General features: G+C 41.9%; 1 protein-coding gene across 2 annotated transcripts in view; it reads right to left on the bottom strand.

Annotated features, from left to right (window-relative positions):
* Nucleotides 1-15,515: 15,515 nt before the first annotated feature.
* DPP6 (dipeptidyl peptidase like 6) overlaps nucleotides 15,516-21,942 on the bottom strand; it is a 424,897-nt gene continuing 418,470 nt past the window's right edge. For both annotated transcript variants that reach the window (XM_062567660.1, XM_062567661.1), the window contains exons 23-26: nucleotides 20,977-21,035; nucleotides 17,482-17,554; nucleotides 17,310-17,383; nucleotides 15,516-15,662 (exon numbers count right to left, since the gene is read on the bottom strand). In XM_062567660.1, the coding sequence (XP_062423644.1) occupies nucleotides 15,516-15,662; nucleotides 17,310-17,383; nucleotides 17,482-17,554; nucleotides 20,977-21,035 (353 nt within the window). The remainder of the gene's footprint in view (nucleotides 15,663-17,309; nucleotides 17,384-17,481; nucleotides 17,555-20,976; nucleotides 21,036-21,942) is intronic.

Raw genomic sequence — 21,942 nt, 5'->3', positions numbered from 1 at the left:
CAGCCTGGCAGAGGTGCAGAAAGGGAACAAACCAGAGGCAATTTCAGCAGCTCTTTGCCTACTGACATGTATATGGAGAAGCAGGATGGCACAAGGGCAGAGCCTCCCTATGGGACTCACAGCACAGCTGTTCAGTGATCTACCTTCTGCAGGTGTGGAAGGCACAGGCTCTTCAGAGCTTAAGGAGCAGAAAGGTCTCACAGGAAGTAATTCTAGAGATGAAATGACCCTAAAACTAGATAGTCTGAAATTTGCTCTTTGTGAGCTGTCATTTCTTGTCCTCTAGATAACCTAAATAAACACGAGCATGCCTCTTCAGCAGTTCCTGAGGCCTTCATCAGCCAGCTGAGGGACTTTGTATTTATATGACTTGACTTGTTTCAGAGTCTGAGGAGCACAGGAGGCATTAGGTGATATGAAGAACTTCAGAGCCAGAGGTCAGCTGCCCCCACTTCCTATCTGCTGGCTGGACCACCTCTTCTTGACTGAGCTGAGGGTACAGTTTTGGAGATCACTATGTGGGTGCCAACTGCAGAATTACGAGGTCCTGCAAAGCTATTCCAGATGCAACAGGTTTAGCACAGAAAGGACAGGTTAAGATAGGCATTTCTGTGAAAGCAGTATAAAAACCTTTCTGCATGAACAGTGAGGAAACAGCAGATACTCAGGATGACCTGACCTTTTATGAACTTTTGCCTGGGGGATTAGGTTGGGATGATAAAGGTAGTTTTTAAGTCAAACAGTGCTCTTTGTATGCATGTAGCTTGTTGTGATGAACTTCTGTACCATGGCAAGATATTAATAAGTTAGTGTGGATCTTGGCCTGTTGTTTTTTCAAAGGCAGGAATTGTACCTGAATCTGTGTATACTATTTTTTGTCTATTACTCCAAATGTTTCTGTCTTGAAGAAAACATTTGGATTGGGAATCATGGAGTTAGTTAACAAAGCAAATGGTAGCTGTCCAGAGGGACTGGAATTGCTGAACGTGGCTCATCCCAGCAGCAACTGGCAGGGAAACTTCCCCAAATAACCCAGATCAACTGAACTGTTAAACCAAAATAATCCAGCAGTAATGGGCAGGTTTTGCAATGCTTTTAAAGAACAGAACATTTATCTGCTCCAGTTGACTGAATGCAGGGAGGCATTCAGCTAGGGACAGAAGAGGTGCTTGCTTGTTCTCTCTCCTGCCGAATATTGTTGATGTTGAACTTGGCAGAGGCATACACAGAAAAGCTGATGTTTAGGGTATCCTTCAGAATAAGAAAACTATGAGATTTAAAAGCAGATAATCTCCATATATTCATCCACTGCCTGAAAGCTTAGGAATTGTTAGTCTTTATATTTTAGTAAATATACTGTATTTCCAGTGGTAGACATTCAATATTTATGAACTTTTCCTTGTTCACATCTATGCTTAATGTATACGAACTAGATTTACTGGGTTTTACAATAAGAAGGTGCTGAGAATCCTATGCTCAAAATTGTCAGTTGTGTGATATAGAGTGAATGTGTTGTCAAATACATCTCTTAAAGTGTGAGGAACTGGGGGGAGACACATGCCAGAGGAGACACATGGGCAGGTTGGTTTGTTATTCCATGTTTTTGACAAAGGCAAAAAAAAAAAGCAGAGTGTGCTTTCCTCATTTTTTCACTGAGTCAATTCTCGGTGCAGAATTGCTCTGTGGTTTTTGGTATTCATCTGGTGCCTTTAGGAGAAGGGTGCATGTTGCATGCAGTTAGTGATCATCTCTGTTTTAAGATCATCATCGCTTATAAGCTAAGTAAGTTGCATCATAAATATACCAACACTCTGCTTTGTGACTTCTCCATGCAGAAGGCAACTGTAGACCTTGGCAGTGTGAAAATGCTTAGCAGATGAGCACCAGGACAGAATATGACAGCTCTGTGAGAAGGGGCAGTAGTAATACATATAAAAAAAAGGTAAAAACCAGCCTCAGAGTGGCAGAAAGCTATACTTTGAGAACTTGAGATGCCAGTGAAGTTCTCCTAGGGAATTCCTATGCTTTAAGAGAGCCGAGTGTCTCATGTAAGTGACATGCTGGAGCATTGACCTGCCCCTTCATGAGGATGTGTGAGGAGAGCAGATTGCACTAGAGGCCGTTTGCTGAGCACTGACCTTTTTTCTGTTGCATGAGGATGCACTAGGTGATCTCTTGCACGCCATAAATATTTGACAATCCTTTTGCCCTGTTCAGGAAGACTGCACATTCACGCTCAGGAGCACAAGACCTCTGCTCTTGAACTAGTACTATGGATGCTGCTTTTCCCTTTCTGTGCTAGCGATAAGCAAGGGCTGAGCTCACTTGATATGTGCAGAGTTTTTTTCAGATATGTGCTGAATTTGGGGCTGAATCGCTTGTTGCTGGACAGCCCCCTCCAAAGGGCCTGCCTGAGGAAATCAGAGCCTCGCTATTTACCTGTCGTTTGCTGAACTACCTGCAACCTCGGCACCCGGAGCATGGACAACGGGGCAGTCAATGCAGGGGCCAGAAAGCGGTAATCAGCCTGGAAATGAGAGTCTTTGGTCAGAGCAAAGTGCAGCCCAGCGCAGTGATAGCCCGCCATTACCACAGCACTGTAGCCAGGCGCTCAGCCTCCCTTAGTGCCGACGTGAGTGCGTGCAGGTAGGTCAGCACATCTCCTTCCCCAGCACTCCAGAGGGTCCATGCTTGGCAGCACAAGCAGAAACCATGCGCGCATAGCAAATTTCGATATTTCCAAAGGGTCACTTGGGTGACGCCAAGCAAATTGCATATCTCGATTTCTCTGAAGTGTAAGTTAGTGCTGAACAAGTTATGTTTTTTCCCCTTTTTATTTTTCCTTGTGAAAGTAGGGAGAAGGCGGAACTGAAGGTAGAGTCAGATTGTACAGCCAGGGAGCAGCTCTGGTGTCCCACGCTTGCCTGGGTGGTGCCTGTCGATATGGCAGTCCTTCTTTTGACAAAACTCACACTCATTTTCTACATCATGGATCCTGTCATCAAGTCAGAAAGCATCTGCTCCTTTTATCCCTACGTCGCAGTGTCCTGTTGTCCAGGTGCTTTGTGGCTAGGTGGGTCGGCCACAGGAGATGAATAGCTGAAGACAAGCATATAGTACACAGCAGCCCGGACAACCTCATGGTATTAGTTTTTTCATAGTTACATCAAGAGGCCGTTTTCAGAGTCCCCCTGTTTTCAGTGCTGTGTAAACACCCACAGAGAACAATGTGTCTCCTCCCAAAGCACTTGTAATCAAAGAAGAAAATGCTTGTTCCCCAAAGACCTGGGGAACTCTTGTACCAAGCAAATATATTAAAGAGTTTCACAGATTCAGAAATGGTTTATTAGCCTACTAAAGGGGGAAAAAAAATCCTTCTGAAGTTCTTGTCTGTGTAGCACTTATATCTCAATTATCCCTATATTCCGTCGCTGTGTGCAAGATTATGAGCTAACGCTTTTTTATGTCTTCTTCAGCACAGATTTAAGAACAACGTTTATCTCTGGTAATGTCAATTCCATAGTAAACTCAAAAGCAAAGGTGATGCCTGCTGCCCTCATGCTGGAGACTCCACTAACGAGACTGAGTGATTTATTCATTAAGGGCAAGGAAATCTGAACCTTTATTCAAGAAGCCCTAGTGGGAAATTTGCATGAAAATTTCATGCTGCTCTCTTGCAGGAACTCTGCCTGGCAGCAGGTGGCCCTTCCCCTGCTGAGCTATCCTTTCTGTTACTGCAGGAAAAGGCCCAGCTTTGCTCCAGTAAACCTTTTAATAGAAATAGAATATACAAAGTTTTTTTCCCCAAAAAAGTCATATGACCATGAAACTGTCATCTATTAAAAAAAAAAAAAAAAAAAAAAAAAAAAAAAGTGGGACTTCATAGACCTGGAAGGCCTTTTGACAGCTATGGCCATGTCAAAACACCAGGAGCCTGCTCTAGACCTGTTAAAGACTGAACAAATCTCTTACAGACATCAGAGATACATCAGAGATGCAGGAAAACAGATCCTCAGTTCTGGAGCAACGGGGCAGGCCAAGGTAGGCTAGCAGGTCACTAGGCTAGACCTGATGTGGAAATAAATTTGGTTTTAACTTACAAAGCTTGGCTTCATATCCTCAGGTGAAGTTTGCTGAAGATTTGGTCAATTCTGCATTTTAGCTGAATTTTTGCTGTGTACTTGATTTAAGATATTTCAGGCTTTGCCTTGGATAAACCTTTGGAGAAACACGTTCACTGGATCACGTTAAGATCTATTCCAGGTAATATTTGCTGCTGTTGCCTTTCAGGGAGGGTGTGAGGACCTGCATGCTAAGAGCTCTGTGTCGCAAACAAAAAGCAGTGCCTTAGTGTCGTGAGACCCGGGAGGGAACTGCCTGTCTGCGTGAATCCTGCACTTCAGCTACACGAAGCAGACCATGGCATGAGCACTGCAAAACTAACGAGTAGGGTATGTCCACCCCTAGAAATGGAAAGTGGAGCAAATACGTCTCCATTGCAGAGAAGACGTAGTAAATCAACAGATTGTGGTCGGATGTTCCTCTGTGGCTGAAATTATTTTTTTTAAAAAACATTTTGGTGACATGGATAAGTCCTGTGTCAAATCTTTCCTACATTTCTATTTAGTTCAATATTTTGAGACTGAGTTTTGTCCCTAGCTGCTGGAGCCCCCTCTAAGTCGAAATATGAGTCCCCTGCTCTCACTACCAAAGGTATTTCTCCACCTTTCTAGTATCCTGTCCCTCCTCTTTGTGCCCCACTCTTCTCCCATCACCTGAGCTGACATCTCGTGCTCTAGGTCCCTCCTCTAAAGGGGCTAGATCCAGGCCAGGGTGTCCTGTATTGCATGGTTCACACATGGTATCTTGCATCAAGAAAAATATCTTGCAAAGCAGAACTGTCAAAATCTGTTTCTGTTTTGAGTCATGTTTTGTCTTCTGCCTCTCTGAAGTGGCTTCTTTACTGTCTCATACAGTTTAACTTGGCCTGTCCTTTTGATAAGGAAACTAACCATTGTCTCCTCCAGCATATCTGTTTCCCTGAAGTTTGCAGATATCTGATTATCATTGAGATTCTCCTTTTCTCTGAGCTTCTTCTCTGAGTAGAAGACCACTGGATATAAAGCTTATTAGAGGGGAGCACTGGGAGAATGCCATATGCTACTTCAAGTGTCTTTTTTCTTGTTCCTGCTTCTTTTCAGGAGGATGATGAGGAAAGAGATGTTAGTATTAAGTTGTGGTTTTTTTTTTTTTCTTTTTCTATAGGAAAAACTTATGGGCCCATAAAACAAGACTAGCAAACTAACACAGTCACTGTGATTGAATCAGTCCAACTTGGAAACCTGGAAAGATGAAATGGGAGTGTAATGTGTGAATCCCACGAAGGAGTGGAGCGGCCGCATGACTGGACAGGGAGCGTGTGTAGGAATCGACGCACGTGTGCTAATCACCATGCAATGTGCTAACGGTAATCCTGAGCTCAACCCGCCATGCAGTCGATCACTGGGGCTGCCATAGGCGCTCCTCGGGTTGCAGTACTGTCAAACCCCAGCGCTGTTGGGAAATGGAGGTATTTCCAGGAGGGAAAGTCTGAGATGACTTTATATGATGACAGGCAAGTTGAATCTCTGGACTTTACCATTTAAACAAGTTTGGTTTATGTCCATCAGGGAGGGTAGATTGAGAGTGCAAATCTTTGGGATCATTGATTTAACACTCACTAAAGCGATCAGAGTGAGATACTGAAGCAGAGACGTCTCCAAGATGTGTAGGGTCCTGCACATGGCTCCTCTGAGCTCTGCAGCTGTCTGCACCCCTCCATGTGCTGTGCTGAGAGTTTTAGGCTGTTTTTGTGAGAGAGGCATTTTTTTCCTCTTCTTTTTAGTGCTCCCAGGGTAGCTTGCACCAGATGCCCCCAGGGGCCTGGCAAACTGCACTGTTGAAACTGCCGAGTAATTGATACCTTCTAAAACTGCAACTTTGAAGCAGTTGACTGGTTCCCAAGATGAGCTCCTGAATAATTGAAGCAATATTTGTGGGTTTTGCACTGAAGTACTAACAGCTGTGGTATGTTTTGATATTTATGAAGGCCAATAAATTATGGATTAGTCAGTGCAGTGAGCCCAGCGTGATGCTTATTACTGCTGGAGTGCCAGAGATGATGGTATACTATTCAACCCATTTTACTTCCATTGTGTTGCTGACTATGACTGGTGTCTATTACTGGACTTAATAGAGCTTGCTTGCAGGTTTAAGCTCCAGTCCCTGAAAGCTGACAGCGTATTTTAATTTGTTCTTCACTTCACAGATTTTAAAAAGACATACTGTGACTGTATTTCAGGGTCACAGGGCATTGCATTGACTCACAGGCGGGGAGACTGTTTCTTCAGTAATGGAGATCTGCACTAGCAGAATCATCATCAGCGTCTTCCCATTAAACTGAAAATTATATAAAATCCAATATTATTTGCAAATTGTCGTATGGTTAAATGTCGTAAGGCTTCTCTGGGATGCCTCGTGCATTATACAGCCGTTTCTTCAAAACTGGACTAGCATTTGTGAGATTAAACTCCTTAGTCAGCTTTTTATTATCTGGGCAGATTTTGTTTCAAGGACAAAAATATTTTCACTTTGCAGGTGATCTAAACTTACTCCAAATTTCCCCCCAACAGCACAAACAATCCTCTGGGAAGGGATAGGAAGCAAGGAAATAACCATTTGAAGCAGCAGATGGCATCCTACCACTCAAAAGCTTTCCTGGCTGTGTAAAAATATAATAAATATATAATGGAAAGTGACTGTTGTCTGCTTGTAGGTGCAATAAGGAATTTGGCATGAAGCTGAGGGCTTTGTTCATTTCTTAAAAGTCATTTATTTACAAATCTAATACTTTTCTTTGTCTTTCCTTCTCAAAGACCAATTCCAAAGAATCAGTGTCCCAAGGCTTTAACTTGTCTTGACTTGTTTTGCTTGCCTCAAAAAAAGACTTTTAAATTATTTTTTATTTTCACGAGTGATATTATTCTGGCATTTGTTCTGAAGGTTGCTTCTTTTGTTTTTCTTGCTCTTATGTAGCACTTGTTTATTCGTAATCTCAAACTGCTTTGCTCTGGTCTCTTTTCCCATGGCGACGTCGAGGAGCTTACCAGGCTGAGCCGGGTTGGTGGTGGGAAGGCATCTCTGTGGCCGAGACACTTCCAGCCCAGCCCCTCATCCTGGCTTCTGCTTGCCCTATGGGTCTCTGGGGGCAAAAGGAGACATCTATATCTGAGCTGCTCACCCTTGTGCCCCTCTGGCAGGCACCTCACATCGCAGACACAGCACAGCTTGCATTGTCCCGAAGCCACTTTTTGGAGGAGGTTGAATAAATTGTGCCCTCGAGTGCCTATTACTCTTCTGTAAAAAGACTATAAAGAGAGTCTAGATTGGATGTCTCAGCTGTGGAAATGTGCAATGTAAACATCTACATTTCAGAGTGATGGATTTCACTCCATGTAACCATCTGACACTTGTCTAGAAAAATGCGCTCAGTGTTGTAACAGCTCCTCAAATAACATTGTGGTACAGAAGTTACCAGAATACTAATAATCCAGACACTTTGTAGAAAAAGTAAGCTTTTGCATAAACTGCTTTAGACATGGATTCCTTCTCCTTCTCCTTCTCCTTCTCCTTCTCCTTCTCCTTCTCCTGATGGGTTATATATGAAAGGGTAGTGCTTCAAGACTGGTTCGACCTGCTTTTATGCGCTGGAGATTATAGATTCTTCAGAGAAGTTTGAGCTGACTTTCTGGCTGCTGTTGCTATGAATTTCATGATAAATTGTTTACTGCCACTAGAGGCAAGAGAGAAAAGTTCCTCTCATCCCAATTTTCTGGCAAATTGTATAATTATAAGCCTCTTAGGGGTAAAAACAAAAGTCCACTGGATAATGTATAAATCCTGTGCAGTTATTGAGGTTTTAATTTTTTTTTCACAAAGATTTTACCTTCAAAAATGCCTCTTCAAGAAAAACTGTGGCCCACTATGAAGTGCAGGTAAGGATGAAAAATGCATGCTTAGCACTGGTTCTAGTTTCTACTCAAAGCCCAGACATTGTTTGCTCCTTTCTGCTGTAACACTATCACCAACAACAGCTGACAAATTCTTCATTGCCTGTGCCATTACTGATAGCACAGAAGGTGCAATTTCCACTCCAGGTTATTGCATCAGATTCTCTCTGGCTTTAAATTCAGTTTGTAGCTGCTGAGACATAAAACACGCGGCATTGGGCACCACTGATACGTGGTTACTACTTGCGCTGTCAACACTGATTTCCTCAGTGACCACCAGCTTTCATGAGCAGAAGGTGTGGAATAAGCTACTGGAGAGGCTGGCAGCTTTTGTGTAAGTACATGGACCTTTTCCTCACCCCTGGGGTGCTCAGCATCTCCGTGTATGCACTTCTTGCTGCCTCAGGCAGCTCCAGTGGACACAAGCCATGAAATGCCAGTAGTTCAAAAACTCTTCCTCAAAGAAACAGCTGGGAACTGGATCTCAGGCCTTGGACAGGACCATCAGGGCTAGGGGTGAGGAAGAGGGAAGAGCTGTGCTTAAGATGAGATCAAAGCAATAGTTTTTAACTTGGTTTTGGTTTCTAGACTGTCCTGAAGATTTTCTACTACAGATGATTAACTAGCAAATTTAACCCTGCTTGTGTTAGACTTGCTTTTCCCATCTTCCTTTCCTGGACCCCCTAGAAGTAATCCTTGAATCTCTCCTTGTGCATAGACTGAACACTGCTAGGTTAATTCATCCAGGTGGTTTTCATAGGCAGACCTCTAAAAACATCAGAGGAGGGACTCCAACTCAGGATGGGCTGTTTCATCTCCAAGCTGTCCTTTCTCTTCTCTCCTTTCTCATCAAAGGTTTTTAATAGGTGGCAAACCTCTGTGAGAGATGAGTGTATCTCAGAGAATGTTAGTGCAGTGCCGTATGTGAGGGCTGCAGTGCTCGGAGGAAAGAGGGACAACACACAGATAAAACAGCATCCTCCATCATTTCCTACTTTGTGTGTGTTTATATTTCCAGCCCGGAGATGCCTCGGGTTGGGCGCAATACATCCATAGAGTTTTCAGACCTATTTCAATGCACTTGATACCAAGCCCTTCTGATATGTGCCTGTGATGGAGTTAAGCTGCTATGAAACTTTCTCAGGAGATTTCAGCACTAGCCCAAACTAATGTCTGCAGGTTTCCATATCTAGTAAGAAGCATGCATGTGGAAACAACAGAGCAGGTAGCTGTCGTGGTGCAATAGTGCAGCGCTGGGACAAGTGAAGCTCGTAGATAAACACTCCTTCATCTCTGCAACACAGGAGAGAGTCCATAGGGCTCTCTGCTTTAAATGCTAACTTCCCCTGAAGTTCAATCTTACAAGGAAAACCTGTTGCTTAGTAATAAACAGATCTGATGTGTCATGACGGGCTACAGGCTAATGAACAGTCATGATTTTTGACTGCTAAATGGACAGCCTGATGGAGATGCTGATGTTTATTAGTGTGCTGCACGTGGAGGTACGGTGAATTTACACAGGAACAGAAGTAGACTAGAAACTGTTGCAGACAACTACTTTGCCAGGCTCGTGATCTTTGCCCTCATTTCCCTTAGCATCTTAGAGCTGAATGTATGACATTTGCCTTGTCTGTATTTTGCTCTGGGTTTGATTTTCCAGGTGACGAGCTTATACCACTGCAGCATTCTCCCAGAAGAGGTGGTGGGGAGCAGGTACTCCAGGACTCACACAGGCCAGTTACACACTACAAATTACACATCAGTTCAAATTACACGTCAGTGCAAGTGCTCAGCACAAATTACATTTCAGGACCTTAACAACGACTGTTGCAGAGATAGCGTATGGCCTGGATGTTTGTATGGCCTAGATGTTTTTTCCAGTGAGGATAAGGGAATACACATCAGCTCAGAGAAAGAGTTGTTTGTTGCTTTATAAAAAGCTATGTTAAAAAAAAAAAAAAAAAAAAAAAAGTGGAGGTCAGTAGACCTTGCTGTTCCAGGAGTACTACAGCATGGTTTACTTCTGTGCTTTGCTAGGGCTTGGTTATATCTAAATTGTCTTTTACTCTTCTCCTTTCTTAGACACAGAAATGGACATTTTGATTAAAGCTGTTGTCCCAGGGAGGAGGCAGAATGTAGCTTCATTTAATATTAGGCTTTTAATGAATGTCTTGAAGCTAAAAAAGAGGAAAAAAAATCTATTTTACAAAGGATTTCTGAATCTTTGCCTTCACAGCTGCCAGAACTGCTATAGCAGGAATTGTTGCTTACAAAGAACATTGATTATTGTGGCCAAATAAAGGACTACATTGACTGCTGAAAGGCTGTTTTCTACCATTGGAAATTGTATCCCTGTAATTATAGCTAGTAATTAAAGGGTTACTGGTGTTAAAAAATGACTGTTGGTATAAAAACTGGAGTTGCATGGTACGATGGCAGAGGACAGGTCTCTGCAGTGCCAGCCTACCTCTTGCTGTGGCTCTGATTGGCATCACGACACCTCAGACCCTCGTCATGACCCGCTGCGGGACAGCTCAGGTGGGTGCTCCCTGGTGTGCCCCTGCATGTCCCCTGGTGCCCTGGGCAGGGACCAAAGCCATCTTTTACTCTGACGATGGGCGCTCACCCGTGGTTTTGTCCAAAAAACCTTGTTCTGCACCACACCAAAGGTCTGGAGAGGCTGAGGGCTGCAAGGTCAATGGGAGTGGGGACAGCAAGACTCACACATGTCTTTGAAGCAGGTGGCCAGTGCAATGGGAAAGCACAAATAACGTTGTTGAGGATTATCGCTTCATCATCCCCTCCTAGCAAGGGAACAAGCATAAAGCAAAGGAAGCTGGTTAAGCATGAATTGGCTGTTAGAGACACTCAGGTGTTGATTTTGGTTCTGACTTTTTGGGAGGGCTAACTATACCGATTTAACTGTCTCTTACTTTCCAGGAGGGTTCTGGGTTTGCTTTCAAACTATAACAGTGCTGACTGCAAGAAGGGCAGAAAGACGAAGTGAGGAGAAGCAACAGGTCTCAGAGCTTGGCCTTAGCTCTGCTGGGAGTCTTTGGCCTGGAGAATGAGTAGGGAGAACAAAAGACAAACAAGCAAATAGATAGTGCAGTAGGAAGAAATGATTAAGGAATTGGTATCTTGAGCTTTTTCTGTTACTGCTTCTGCCTTTTCCCCTTCATTAGCAAATGGAAAGCAATTAAGAAATCCAGGGAAGAACAAACAATGAGGAGAGAGGGAATTTACAGAGGGCAAGCAAGAAAGTAGCCTCACTCCCAGCTTCTTCTGAGACATCAGTTGGCACAGGAGCTGGACACTGGCACCATGATCTAACTGCTGCTGTGAGGTGAGCAACGGGGGCACTTGTGGGTGTCCCATCAACTGACTTGGGTGAGGTTTGAGCTGCTGGATGCTTACTGGTAGCCTTCACACGGTGGTTCCAACTGCAGCATGTTGCAAAGGTACTGAGCTAGTGCTGGGCTGTCTTGGCAGCTGCCTTAACACGAGGAGAGATATTCAGTGGCCTAACAAGCCTTGCCACTGCCATCCTGAGTGGACGTCAGAGAGAGACATGAGAGCAAATGCTCTAAGAGCACATCTTGCCTGGAACCAGCACAGCTCCCTGTGGGTATCAGCACCGCCTTCCCTTCTTTCAGTTCGCCCACTAAACACCAATTTCTTCCCCTTCTCAACAGCTCTCTTCACCCATAGGAAGAGTATTGTGGGCATTCTGCATCTCCCTTCTCCTTCAATCTTTATTATTATTATTATTATTATTATTATTTTCTACCCTTCAGAGATGCAGCATTTATTTGGCTTGAGCCTGTGGGCAGGGCTTGGATGGGTTTATTCACTCGATGCCTTAACTCATAGACAATTATGAACATGGCTGACTGCCTGGCTTTGTTAATTAGCTACCAGTAATGCCTCATTTTTCCCCTCTGTGGTTTCTTCCTAAATTAGTAGGTCACTGCTCATTAGTTCTCTCATGCTTTGGGATGCTACAGTTGAATGTTATGGCATCCAGAAAAGCCAGCTAGTTGAGAGTATGAGCTTGATTTGTTTGGACGATAAAAAAATATTAGTTACATTTAGGTAATTAAGCAAAATACCAGCAAAGCTGTTTTGTACTGGTGCAATCTGCCTGCCCTGAACCAAAATGCTAAAGCTTCTTGTTTCACGATTTGCTGGCAACAGATAAGAGTAAGTATCTACAATAGTTTCTTGGTTTTACTGTAAAATATTTTGTTCCAGCTCTTCCTGCGAAACTGGTTCAGTCAAGGTGGTATCAGCTAACGGGACATCACCCTGGGCACTTAAAAGAGATGCAGCACAGTACAGTACAGTGTGATTGGAAAGCGTCCTTTCCACCCTCGTACCTCCAAGTGGCTACTTAGGATCACAGCCTTGCTGCATGATTTAATCTTTTATGGTTAAAAAAATCTTTTATGTCTCCGTTACACCTAAGACACAGAAGTCTGTGCAGATTTCAATCTTTCCTGTGTGTTGAGGGGTACAGTCACAACCATGATTTCTGACTTGAGCAAAAATCTCCATTTTCCTAGGAACTTTGTGTAATAAAAGGATTTTCTTTCTAGATGTAAAGAAAGTGTAGGAATAGAAGGAAAGCAGAACATCCAGCCAACTTGCCATCCATGAAGTGCTGTCAATGCAAACAGCTAAGGATGGGCCTAACTTAATGTCCGCTGGCTGTCTTGATCCAGGCTAGTCACTTTTGTCCCTAGCAGTGGAGAGAAATGGGCATGCTGAAAAGGGGGTGCAGCTCGTAGGAGGAGGTGTCCGAGCAAGGCCAGCTGCCTTGCTCTCTGACTGGGCATAGGGCTCCATGAAGGGACACAAATATTTTATTTTGGGCCTGCTGACTCATACCTTTATTGAAGGATGATCCCTTGCAGAAAATTTCACTCTTACAAGCTGGGTAAGTTCTAATGCTTTGGTATCACTTACTTCATAACCCCTCAAAAAAAAAAAAAAAAAAAAATACTTGAGAAAAGGGACAATGGATAAAATGAGAAAAATCCTTTTGCTCAAGCAGTCATGCCAGGCTGATGCCCCTTAGGAAAGCCAATGTGCCTGGTAAACAGGTGAGACCCAGTTGATAGAAGCCACTGGAGTTAGTGGGAGGAAAGGTGCCTTTTCACAAAGGACTATTGAGTAAGAGAGGCCTTCACATGACTTGCTACTTTGGGACTGAACTCTCCTTCTGCTATTTCATATGTTCCTCAAAAGCAGTCATCATTCACCATGGTGACAGGCCGAGTAAATGGCATTGTGTATTCATACGGAATTGTTTCCAACTCGCTGATCTACATCCTGGAGCTCGGGTTCAATTCGGTCAGAAATAGCACTTCCAGTAACTAAACATTTATTTAAGTACTAAACATTAAATAACAGAAGTAGCACCAAGGTGGTAAAATAATGTTTTATTCCATGAATGAACAAACACTACCATGCCACATCCTAAAGTTCTTTCTACAAAAGATTGTGGACAGAGCAGATTTTTGTATTTCTCAGATCAAGTTCATTTCAGGCTTTGAGCCTGTTTAGTGTAGCAAAATCTGGACACGCAGCATTCTTATTGTCTATTTGGCATTTTGCCGGATAAAGCAGATTTATACTGTAGTTCTTGTTCACACAATGTTGATGCACTGTAAATTAAAGAAGATAATCAAAACCAAACTAGATCTTATCTGTGGTTTATCAGTATATTTTTCATGATGGTCAAAGTACAACCAACATTCAAAGCTTAAAATAATGATAATTAAAAAGACACACTAAAGAACACAATGGAAACATCATCATTGCTGTCAGGATGAGAGTTTACCCACAGTACTATGTAAAAAGTAGAAACCGGCATTGACATTCAAGCTGTCAAAACAATAAAAGAAATTACATTAATTGTTATATTTCCAAGCTAGTACTTCTAAAGAGTCCTGATCAGCAAAGAAGTGTTATAGCATGCATGCTGAACACAAGACTAATATTGGATTGGGGACCTGACAAATAACTGACTTACATTCCTTTATATACAACAAAATGAAATATACAGTATTAATACTGGCTGTACATTTGGTCAGAATATTTTACAAGGAGCAACACTAGCCAAAATTCTTATGATGTGGTAAGTGGAAGAGAATGGATGTTGGGTTTCTTTCTGAGAACTGAAATATTTTCACAATAAGTTTCAAAAGTTGCTTTCCACTGCTATAATGAACAGTGTTAGGCTTTTTAAAGCAAAAATATTCTTTTTTTTTCTTTCATACTTGGCTAAACTAGTGCAAGCAGAAGAGATAATCAAAAGTGTTCAGAATGTGCTAATCGTTGGCTTGGAATAACATTAATCTGCAGACAACATGTGCAATAAATCTATGTCCACCGATTTCGTTTAAATGGCTGTATATACAATCTGCAAAATATCTGATACAAATTCCTGCTACCATAGCCTAATCTAGCCATTTCCCAACAAGCTGATAACCAGTTGTTTGAAAACTGAAAAAAGTGACTATCCCACATTTTTCTATAGTACAGTAAAAATGTGCCAACGTTAATTTGATTTAGGTTATTTGTGTGCATATTTTTCAAGGCTGGCAAAGAATATATTCAATCTTGTAGGTAAAGGGTGTGTAGGGAACATGAGAGTTTCTTTCTAATACAGTTTTTAATGGCTGGTGATTCCTACTTCTGTCACCTCTCTAGACCCCTAAGGGAAGGGATCACGAACTGTGGATTGAGAAATTGTGATTTTTTCCCCCATCCAGAACATATTGAGAAGCTAATAAGATAAGCATGAGACCAAATGAAAACAGAGCAAGAGAAAAAAGCTATATCAAAATAAGAGATAATTACATGAAGGTAAGCATCAATGTAACTACAGCAATACTTTGTACAATTGAATTTATATGCCCTGTAGCAATGGCAAATCGTCTGCACATGGGAAAGAGCAGGCAAGTTTGTATGACTCAGTATCATTTAAAATAATTGTGCTATAATCTTTTCCATGTATTAGATTAGATTTTATTTGACACAGTGTGATGCTAACTATAGTAACCTTAATATGGGGGATGGCTTTCATTGCTACTGCTTGATTGCTTGAATGCAACGGGACAATAAATCTTCCAGTCCTCAAAGCGGTTTCTTGGGATGTTCCTTCAAGTCCAATGTCTTGACACTTCCATGCTAGAAGTCTCTTTGTGGCAAACAAAAAAGGAAAAAAAAAAAAAAAAGATGTTGGTTGTGATGGATTAATTTCAGACAGCAGTTTCTGCTGAGTTCATCATGCTTAATGTTCTTCCATTTAGGAAGGAGTTGCTGTCAAGTAAAGCAGATGAGCTGCTTTCAGTTTTCTTTAAATACATGCTAACAACATAACATCTCTTTCTTCAGGAAAATGATCCAGTTGCATATTGTTATAGAGATCTGCCTTGTGCTTAGCACGAACAAGTAGAGTTAATCGTCGTCCTCCTCTTCTTTCAGTGGGGCTATGGGGAGTTTGTCCTGAACTTGGAAACAAGCCACAAAGAAGTTGACAATGGAGTTGTACAAATGCTGCTCTAATGCTGTGTTGGTAAAGTAATGGCTTTCATCGGGGTAAATCTGCAAAAGAACAAGGAAATATCACCATTACAAGCTTGAAGTCCCAGGACTGAACACTCCTAGATTCATATTTGCAGCTCCTCCTCCTCAGTACCATGCATCTTCTGTGGATGCACAAGAGGTCCAGATTAATTCAGGCAGCACAGTGCTCTGAGTAAATACTTGCAGTTCGGTTCAAAAGGAGCTTTTTTTTTTTTTTTTTCTTTTCGAAGATTTTCCACTTAATTCTACTCTGAACAATTTCAAGCCAAGTAGAAGCAAACCATGCTTAAGAATATCAATGCTTACAATGACTGAAAAAAATACTGGATGTCTGTGGAGAGAAAAGGCTTTCGGTTTTACTGACTAAAATTAGGGCTTTAAAGAGAAATATCATTATGTATAAATTTGAAATAAAACTGAAAAAGAAAATTGAAAAAGAAATTTAGTATAAAATATAGAAACTGTAGAAATGAAATATTTTAAACATGGCTTTTAATTTAATGAAGCAAGTAACTTCTGCACATATTGAAGGAATGCAAGAAGATTGTAATGAATTGTCTAGCCTGGACTCCTGATGGGGAAAAAATAAGTTTCTTGGGCTAGGTCCTTGCCGGTGGGACTGAGGTGTCTCTCACTGCCCCTCTGAGTACCTCGGTCCAGGATTTAGATCCCTTAGCCCTCCATCCACCTAGCAGCTGAATCTCTGAGGTGCATCAAGTCCATCAGTGCCTTCATAATCCTAAGTACTAATGCTTCTACTTGGGGAAATGTGCAGGGACATGTCAGTCTTCACTGCCAAATTTGTGCCTAGCTCATTCCTTAACTTGTGTCTGTGCTTTGCCCTACCTGCTTTTGGAGCGGGACGAAGCAACCACACCTATTACATGAAGCTCCACAGAGATGCAGCCAGAGGGAGCTGGTATTCAGTAAATTCAGCGTTCGTAGGGCTTCGGCACTGCAGCTCAAGCGTCTGTACTGTAAACCGTAGCGTGGTTCCTAGCAGGTTTTTAGCCTGGATGAACCACACTCTCTCGTCTCATTGCACTCAGCCACCCCTCCACATTCGCCCTGGCGTTGGGGAAGCTCAGACTTTAATAGCATGGACATGGGCCGTGCTGTAAAGCACAGCTGCAGCTCCTCAGCAGAGAGATGCTTTCCAGACTAAACTATATTGTTCGCAGAGCGTTGTCAGATTAAGAGCCTTTTCTCTCCTTAGCTTTTCCTTGTGATTTAACTTAAATTCCTTCCTGCCTGGGCTGATTTCCCTGCACCACACTCCTGAGGACCCAACTCTGCTCATTGCACAGCAAGGCTACTTCTTATCCCGACTGTTGTGAGCTCCAGCAGGCAGCGAGAGATACGATATTCGGCCACTGTAACACCCAACCTGTTGTGATAGCTTGTTGCTCCTTCTGAATGTCAACACGCGTCAGTCATTTAGAGCTACGTGGCCCAAGTACTAATTTCTGTAATTTAATAATGTTTCAACTGTCCAAACCAAAATAGTGGTATCAAATAAGCACGTGAATACATAACATGCTGGTGCTATTTCTACTGCTCTGCTACGTTTGCAAGTGGCTTTTCAGAGCTTACTTCATAACAACTTTTGTAGTTCTAAATGGGAAATAACTGTTAAAATATGAAAAAAGGAAATACATACTGTACCTGCAAGCTGTAATTAGCCTTTGCCCTAATTAGGTGTGTGATAAGGTCTGCAGTATGCTGGAAATGGATTTTTTCTGTAAAAACAGATTACAATCATTAAAGAGGAAAATTTAATTAAGAAATTCAAAGCCATCCCAAATATATAATGAGCTCAAATGATGAGCTAACTTACCATCAGCAGTAGCATGAATAATCAAAAATGTCTGTTCCTTCAGTAATGAAACTCTGTGTGCTAATTTGGTGATCTGTGAAGGTAAAGGTTGCAATAAGATTAAAAATCTCACTAGAAATTAGCAATTTATTGGGGGGGAAAATAGAAGCACTTAATTCCATTTGATACTTGGTCACCTGAATAACAAGCAGACAACAGCATTACGTATACTCTCAGCTACTTGAATCACCTGGAGCTAAAATAGACACCCCCCCCCCACGCTCAATATCAGTGACAGAAAGAGGTCAGAGCCCCTCATCTGTTTGAATTCTTAAATGCTGACCGAACACTTGAACTGCAGAGCACATGCAAAATGTCTAAGCGAATTTATAGTGAACATAAAACACCGACAAAAAGGGTGCCCAAGTGCGTATGTCTACGAATGCCTTAGAGAACTGGAGTAAAACTAATTTATGGTTTGAAAACCAACCAGAATGAGTTTCGGCAGACCTAGGGAGGATCCAGTGCTAAACTCAAGGGTGTACTGCTGAGAGTGCCTTTGCCCCCAGCCGCACAGGGGAAATACAGATTTTAGCAGGTAAGAGAAATAATTATGCAATTAATTTCATTATTCATTTATTTATTTATTGCAGTATTCATACTGCAATTTTTAGTCAGGAGGAATTCAATAAGTCCCAAACAACAAATTTAAGTACTTTGTTGTTTTTTTTGGGGGGGAAATATCTATCTCAGCTTAAATTCATGTTTCCTTCACTGTTTTAAGGTATGTGACCTAGACCTGGTTCATGTACATGAGCTAATTTATTTTGCTAAGACACTCTAGTATCTTATCTTACACCTGTTTTCATCTTCCCCCTGCACTATGTAGTTTCCAGGAAAGATGGATCAGCACATCTCCAATAGTAACAATACCTTCCCTGCCTGGTGATGGAGTTTGGACAAGTTGGCAAAAAATATTGGTATATATTATTAAGATATGGTCACTGTCATTTTACATTACAAATTACACATATCTCTCCTCATTGAAAAGGAAAAGCAGTTCTGAAAGTTAAAAATGATCCTATATATTTTCTTGAGGCATAAATACATATTTTTAGAAGTTTTGCTGGATGCTAGGTATTTCTTTGAGGAAGACAGAAAATGTTTCACTAATATGTCAGACTAGTAAGCCAAATATGCTTTAAAAGCATATTTAAGTTAGAAGTGCAGTTAGCCTTATAAATCCCACCAGGATGGGTTGCAGGCAAGAGGACATGGGAATTAAGGAGTGCAAAGGGATCTGGGCTACTGACAGAGCTGGCAGCACACTTCAGGGGTCCAAATTAATGTGGTCCTTAGCCTATTTTCCCTGAAAATAGCTAACTTCTTTTCAAGGTTTGTTTTGGTTGGCTAAATGTAGACTTAGTGCTATCCAAGATGCTGCTGGGGTAGATGTGGTTGCAAATGTGCCCAATACCTGCAGCACCAACCTACAGGACTTGTGTGCTTGTTGGGGCAGCAGCTCCAAGTCGAGCGAGGTACCCTACAGCACATTAAATAACACTAGACACTAAGCAGTTGAGTCCTGCCTGTTGTCACTACTGGCCATTGAGCTATTCAGAGTCATCTTAAAGCAGACAGCACTATTAACCAGGCTGTGATTTATACTCTATTAATCATAATGAGAATTTAGACATGTAGGTTATATGCTTAAATATAAGTGTCTTTGCTTGAAAATAAATCCCAGCCCAAAGGCTTTATTCTCTTGCTTGCACCTTGGCATCTAGTGCCATTTGAGATGCCATAAAATATTCATGACATCCATGTGAGACTGCACACATGACATGGGATCTAGGGGAGACATATATTTTTGTAGTAGCAGGTGGAGGCAAAACAAGATGTGCTCAGATGTTTCAAAAGGCACCAGAAATTTCAAGACACTGTATCCACTGTGTGGCATTTTTTTCTTCTGGTTAATGTGTATTCTAAGGACATTATTTGACAAAATAAACAAATAAACAAAACATGTTTTCATTCCCATCTACTACAGAAGTTGGCAACTCAAGGCAGGTCTTTTCTGGATTTCTTGCACCTTCACATCCAGTACAGATGTAGCAACTCTTCACAAAATTTGCAAGAGTGGACTCTCGTCTTCCCTATATTCTTAAATGTAATTAATGAGTTCTCTCATCCTCAGGCTGCCGCACACAGTGCCCAAGTCTTTTGATAGTGTGTGCATGTGTCTTGTATTTTGTTCTCTCTCCATACGAATCCTTGATTTCTTCCCCCTCAGTTATAAACCTGTTTCAGGACAATACAAGCTTTCGGGAGTCTCAGTCAGGTCCTGAATTACATGGCCTTCTGAAAGCTCATGTCTGTGTCCACAGGTTAGGCCCTAACTTAACTTACTCCCTAAGCAATACCTGATTCAGCCTGCTACACGTAGGAGACGTGTATCATCAGGTAGTGACCATGTCTGGAGCACTGTAGTGCTCCGCAAAGAGCGGAGTTGCCATTTCTGGCAGCTAATCCCAAGTCAGTCAGAAGTATTACTATTTGCTAGGACCAACTTTTCAATACACAGAGAGCATATAGCAATTCAAAGCTCTCATTTCTGAAATGGTTTCACTTGCTTTCACCTCTACTGACCTTCTTCAAATTTCTAAATGGACAAAGAGAATTTACCATGATCTAGAGGTCATCAGTGCAAAACTTAAGAGAGGCAATCAACTCACTATTTAGATAGTCAGACAAAAGCTTCCACTGCAGAGGCAGAGGATGCTGCCTGCCTTCTCCGTAATAACATGGGGAACGGTACCAAACCTTTGCTGACTTCATGCCTTTGAGCTGAAGACAAGGCTTAGCAGGGTTAACAAGCTTTTCTGTTTAACATTTTTTGTTTGTATGACTATTCTTTATTAGTTTTTTCCTCCAAATAATTGAAGCCCATAAACCAACTGATCCCATCATACACATTATATAGTCTATTTGCTCACTGATGATACACCTCCCTTTCCACGCCTCCTGCTCAACTCTGGCACAAAGTTCTGCCTGTCTGAAATGATGCATCTGCGCTTACTTTTGAAAACACAGGAGAGGCAAAGCTTTGTTTGACCTGGGATCAAAAATGGTATCTCAGAGGGAACTGAAGTTGCAAGATCACTGGAATGAAATTTAACAGAGGTCTTGACATCATGCCCACTTGGCCCTATGTGAGTTCCTCAGTCGTTTTGCCTTGGTTCTTCCATCTTAAAACTGGAATAATTATATTTATTCAATTTAAAAAGGGAGCATAAAGGCTAATCAACAACAATTGTATCCATTATTACTGGATTAAGAAAACAAAAGCAGTAAGCAGGCTTAATGACACCTCCCTACCTTTTAAATACAGACAGTTTGACTAGTGAGTCCATCTTTCATGCCCCTGATTCCTCCCCAGAAGAGAACATATGAAGAAAGAATTAAAATCCTGTTTTTATCATGAAAATGCACTGTGCCATAAGCCCATGCAGTTACCTCATATGCTCTGTTATCAATCCCGTGCAAGCCCAAATATCTCTCAGAAAAGGCTGAAGCTTGAAAAGAAAGAAAGAAAATGCATTTGTCAGTGACAATTGAATACATTCATACTTCTGAGTCAAATATTGCAAATGCTAAAAAGAAAGTCATATTTTCTAAGATTGTATTAACTGCACAGGTCATATTTGTAAAAGTGTTTGAAAGTGCTCTAAGGATATGTACAGTCCTACAGTCTTTCATTATCACCATGTGCCCTGGCTTCTAAATTAGTCACAGAAGTGCCTTTTTTTTTCTTTTCTTTTTTCCTCTTAATGGAATAGAAATATAAGGGCAGAAGGGTAGTATCCTGTTGTGTACCTTTCTCTTTTCTCATAGCTGCATCGACAGTAATTTGTTTCAGAGGTAATTGTTTTGGACATGAAGCCAGAATTAATACCATTGATTTTAATGATGGTCTCCTGATTTTCACTGTCACAAAGAGCAAAGGGAACCGACATCTCTAAGACAACGGGCCAGGGCATGAAGAGGAACATCATGAGACAGTTTGAGTGGACAGAGAAAGAGGGTGCTGTGCTGCAGCTCTCAAGGATGGGCAGTTCAGAGAAAAATGGAGCAGATTCAGGCTAGTGGTACCATTTGAGGGAGGTTAGATGGTTTTAGATTTGCTTCTCCTTTACATAAAAGGAACCAGAAAATAAAGGGAGAAGGTGGAGGTGTAGCAAGATCTCCCCTGCGCTAACACAAGCTTTGAACAGTCCTCGGATCCACGTGTGCCCGGACCTGCTGAGCCAAAACCATGCTCTCAGTCCCTTTTCTTTAATCAAGCCCCCAAATGGCAAAAGAAGAAGGCTACTGCCCTGTGTAGGAGTGTCCCAGAGCCCCAGCACCGATGTTGCTGGGGTTGCAGCACTGCATCCGCAGGGATACAAAGAGCCCAGATTCACGGAGCACACAAAGCTGTCT

The sequence above is a fragment of the Rhea pennata genome, chromosome 2, assembly GCF_028389875.1.
Source record: "Rhea pennata isolate bPtePen1 chromosome 2, bPtePen1.pri, whole genome shotgun sequence".
Classification (NCBI taxonomy): domain Eukaryota; kingdom Metazoa; phylum Chordata; class Aves; order Rheiformes; family Rheidae; genus Rhea; species Rhea pennata.
This window is presented reverse-complemented; position numbering and strand designations above follow the sequence as displayed.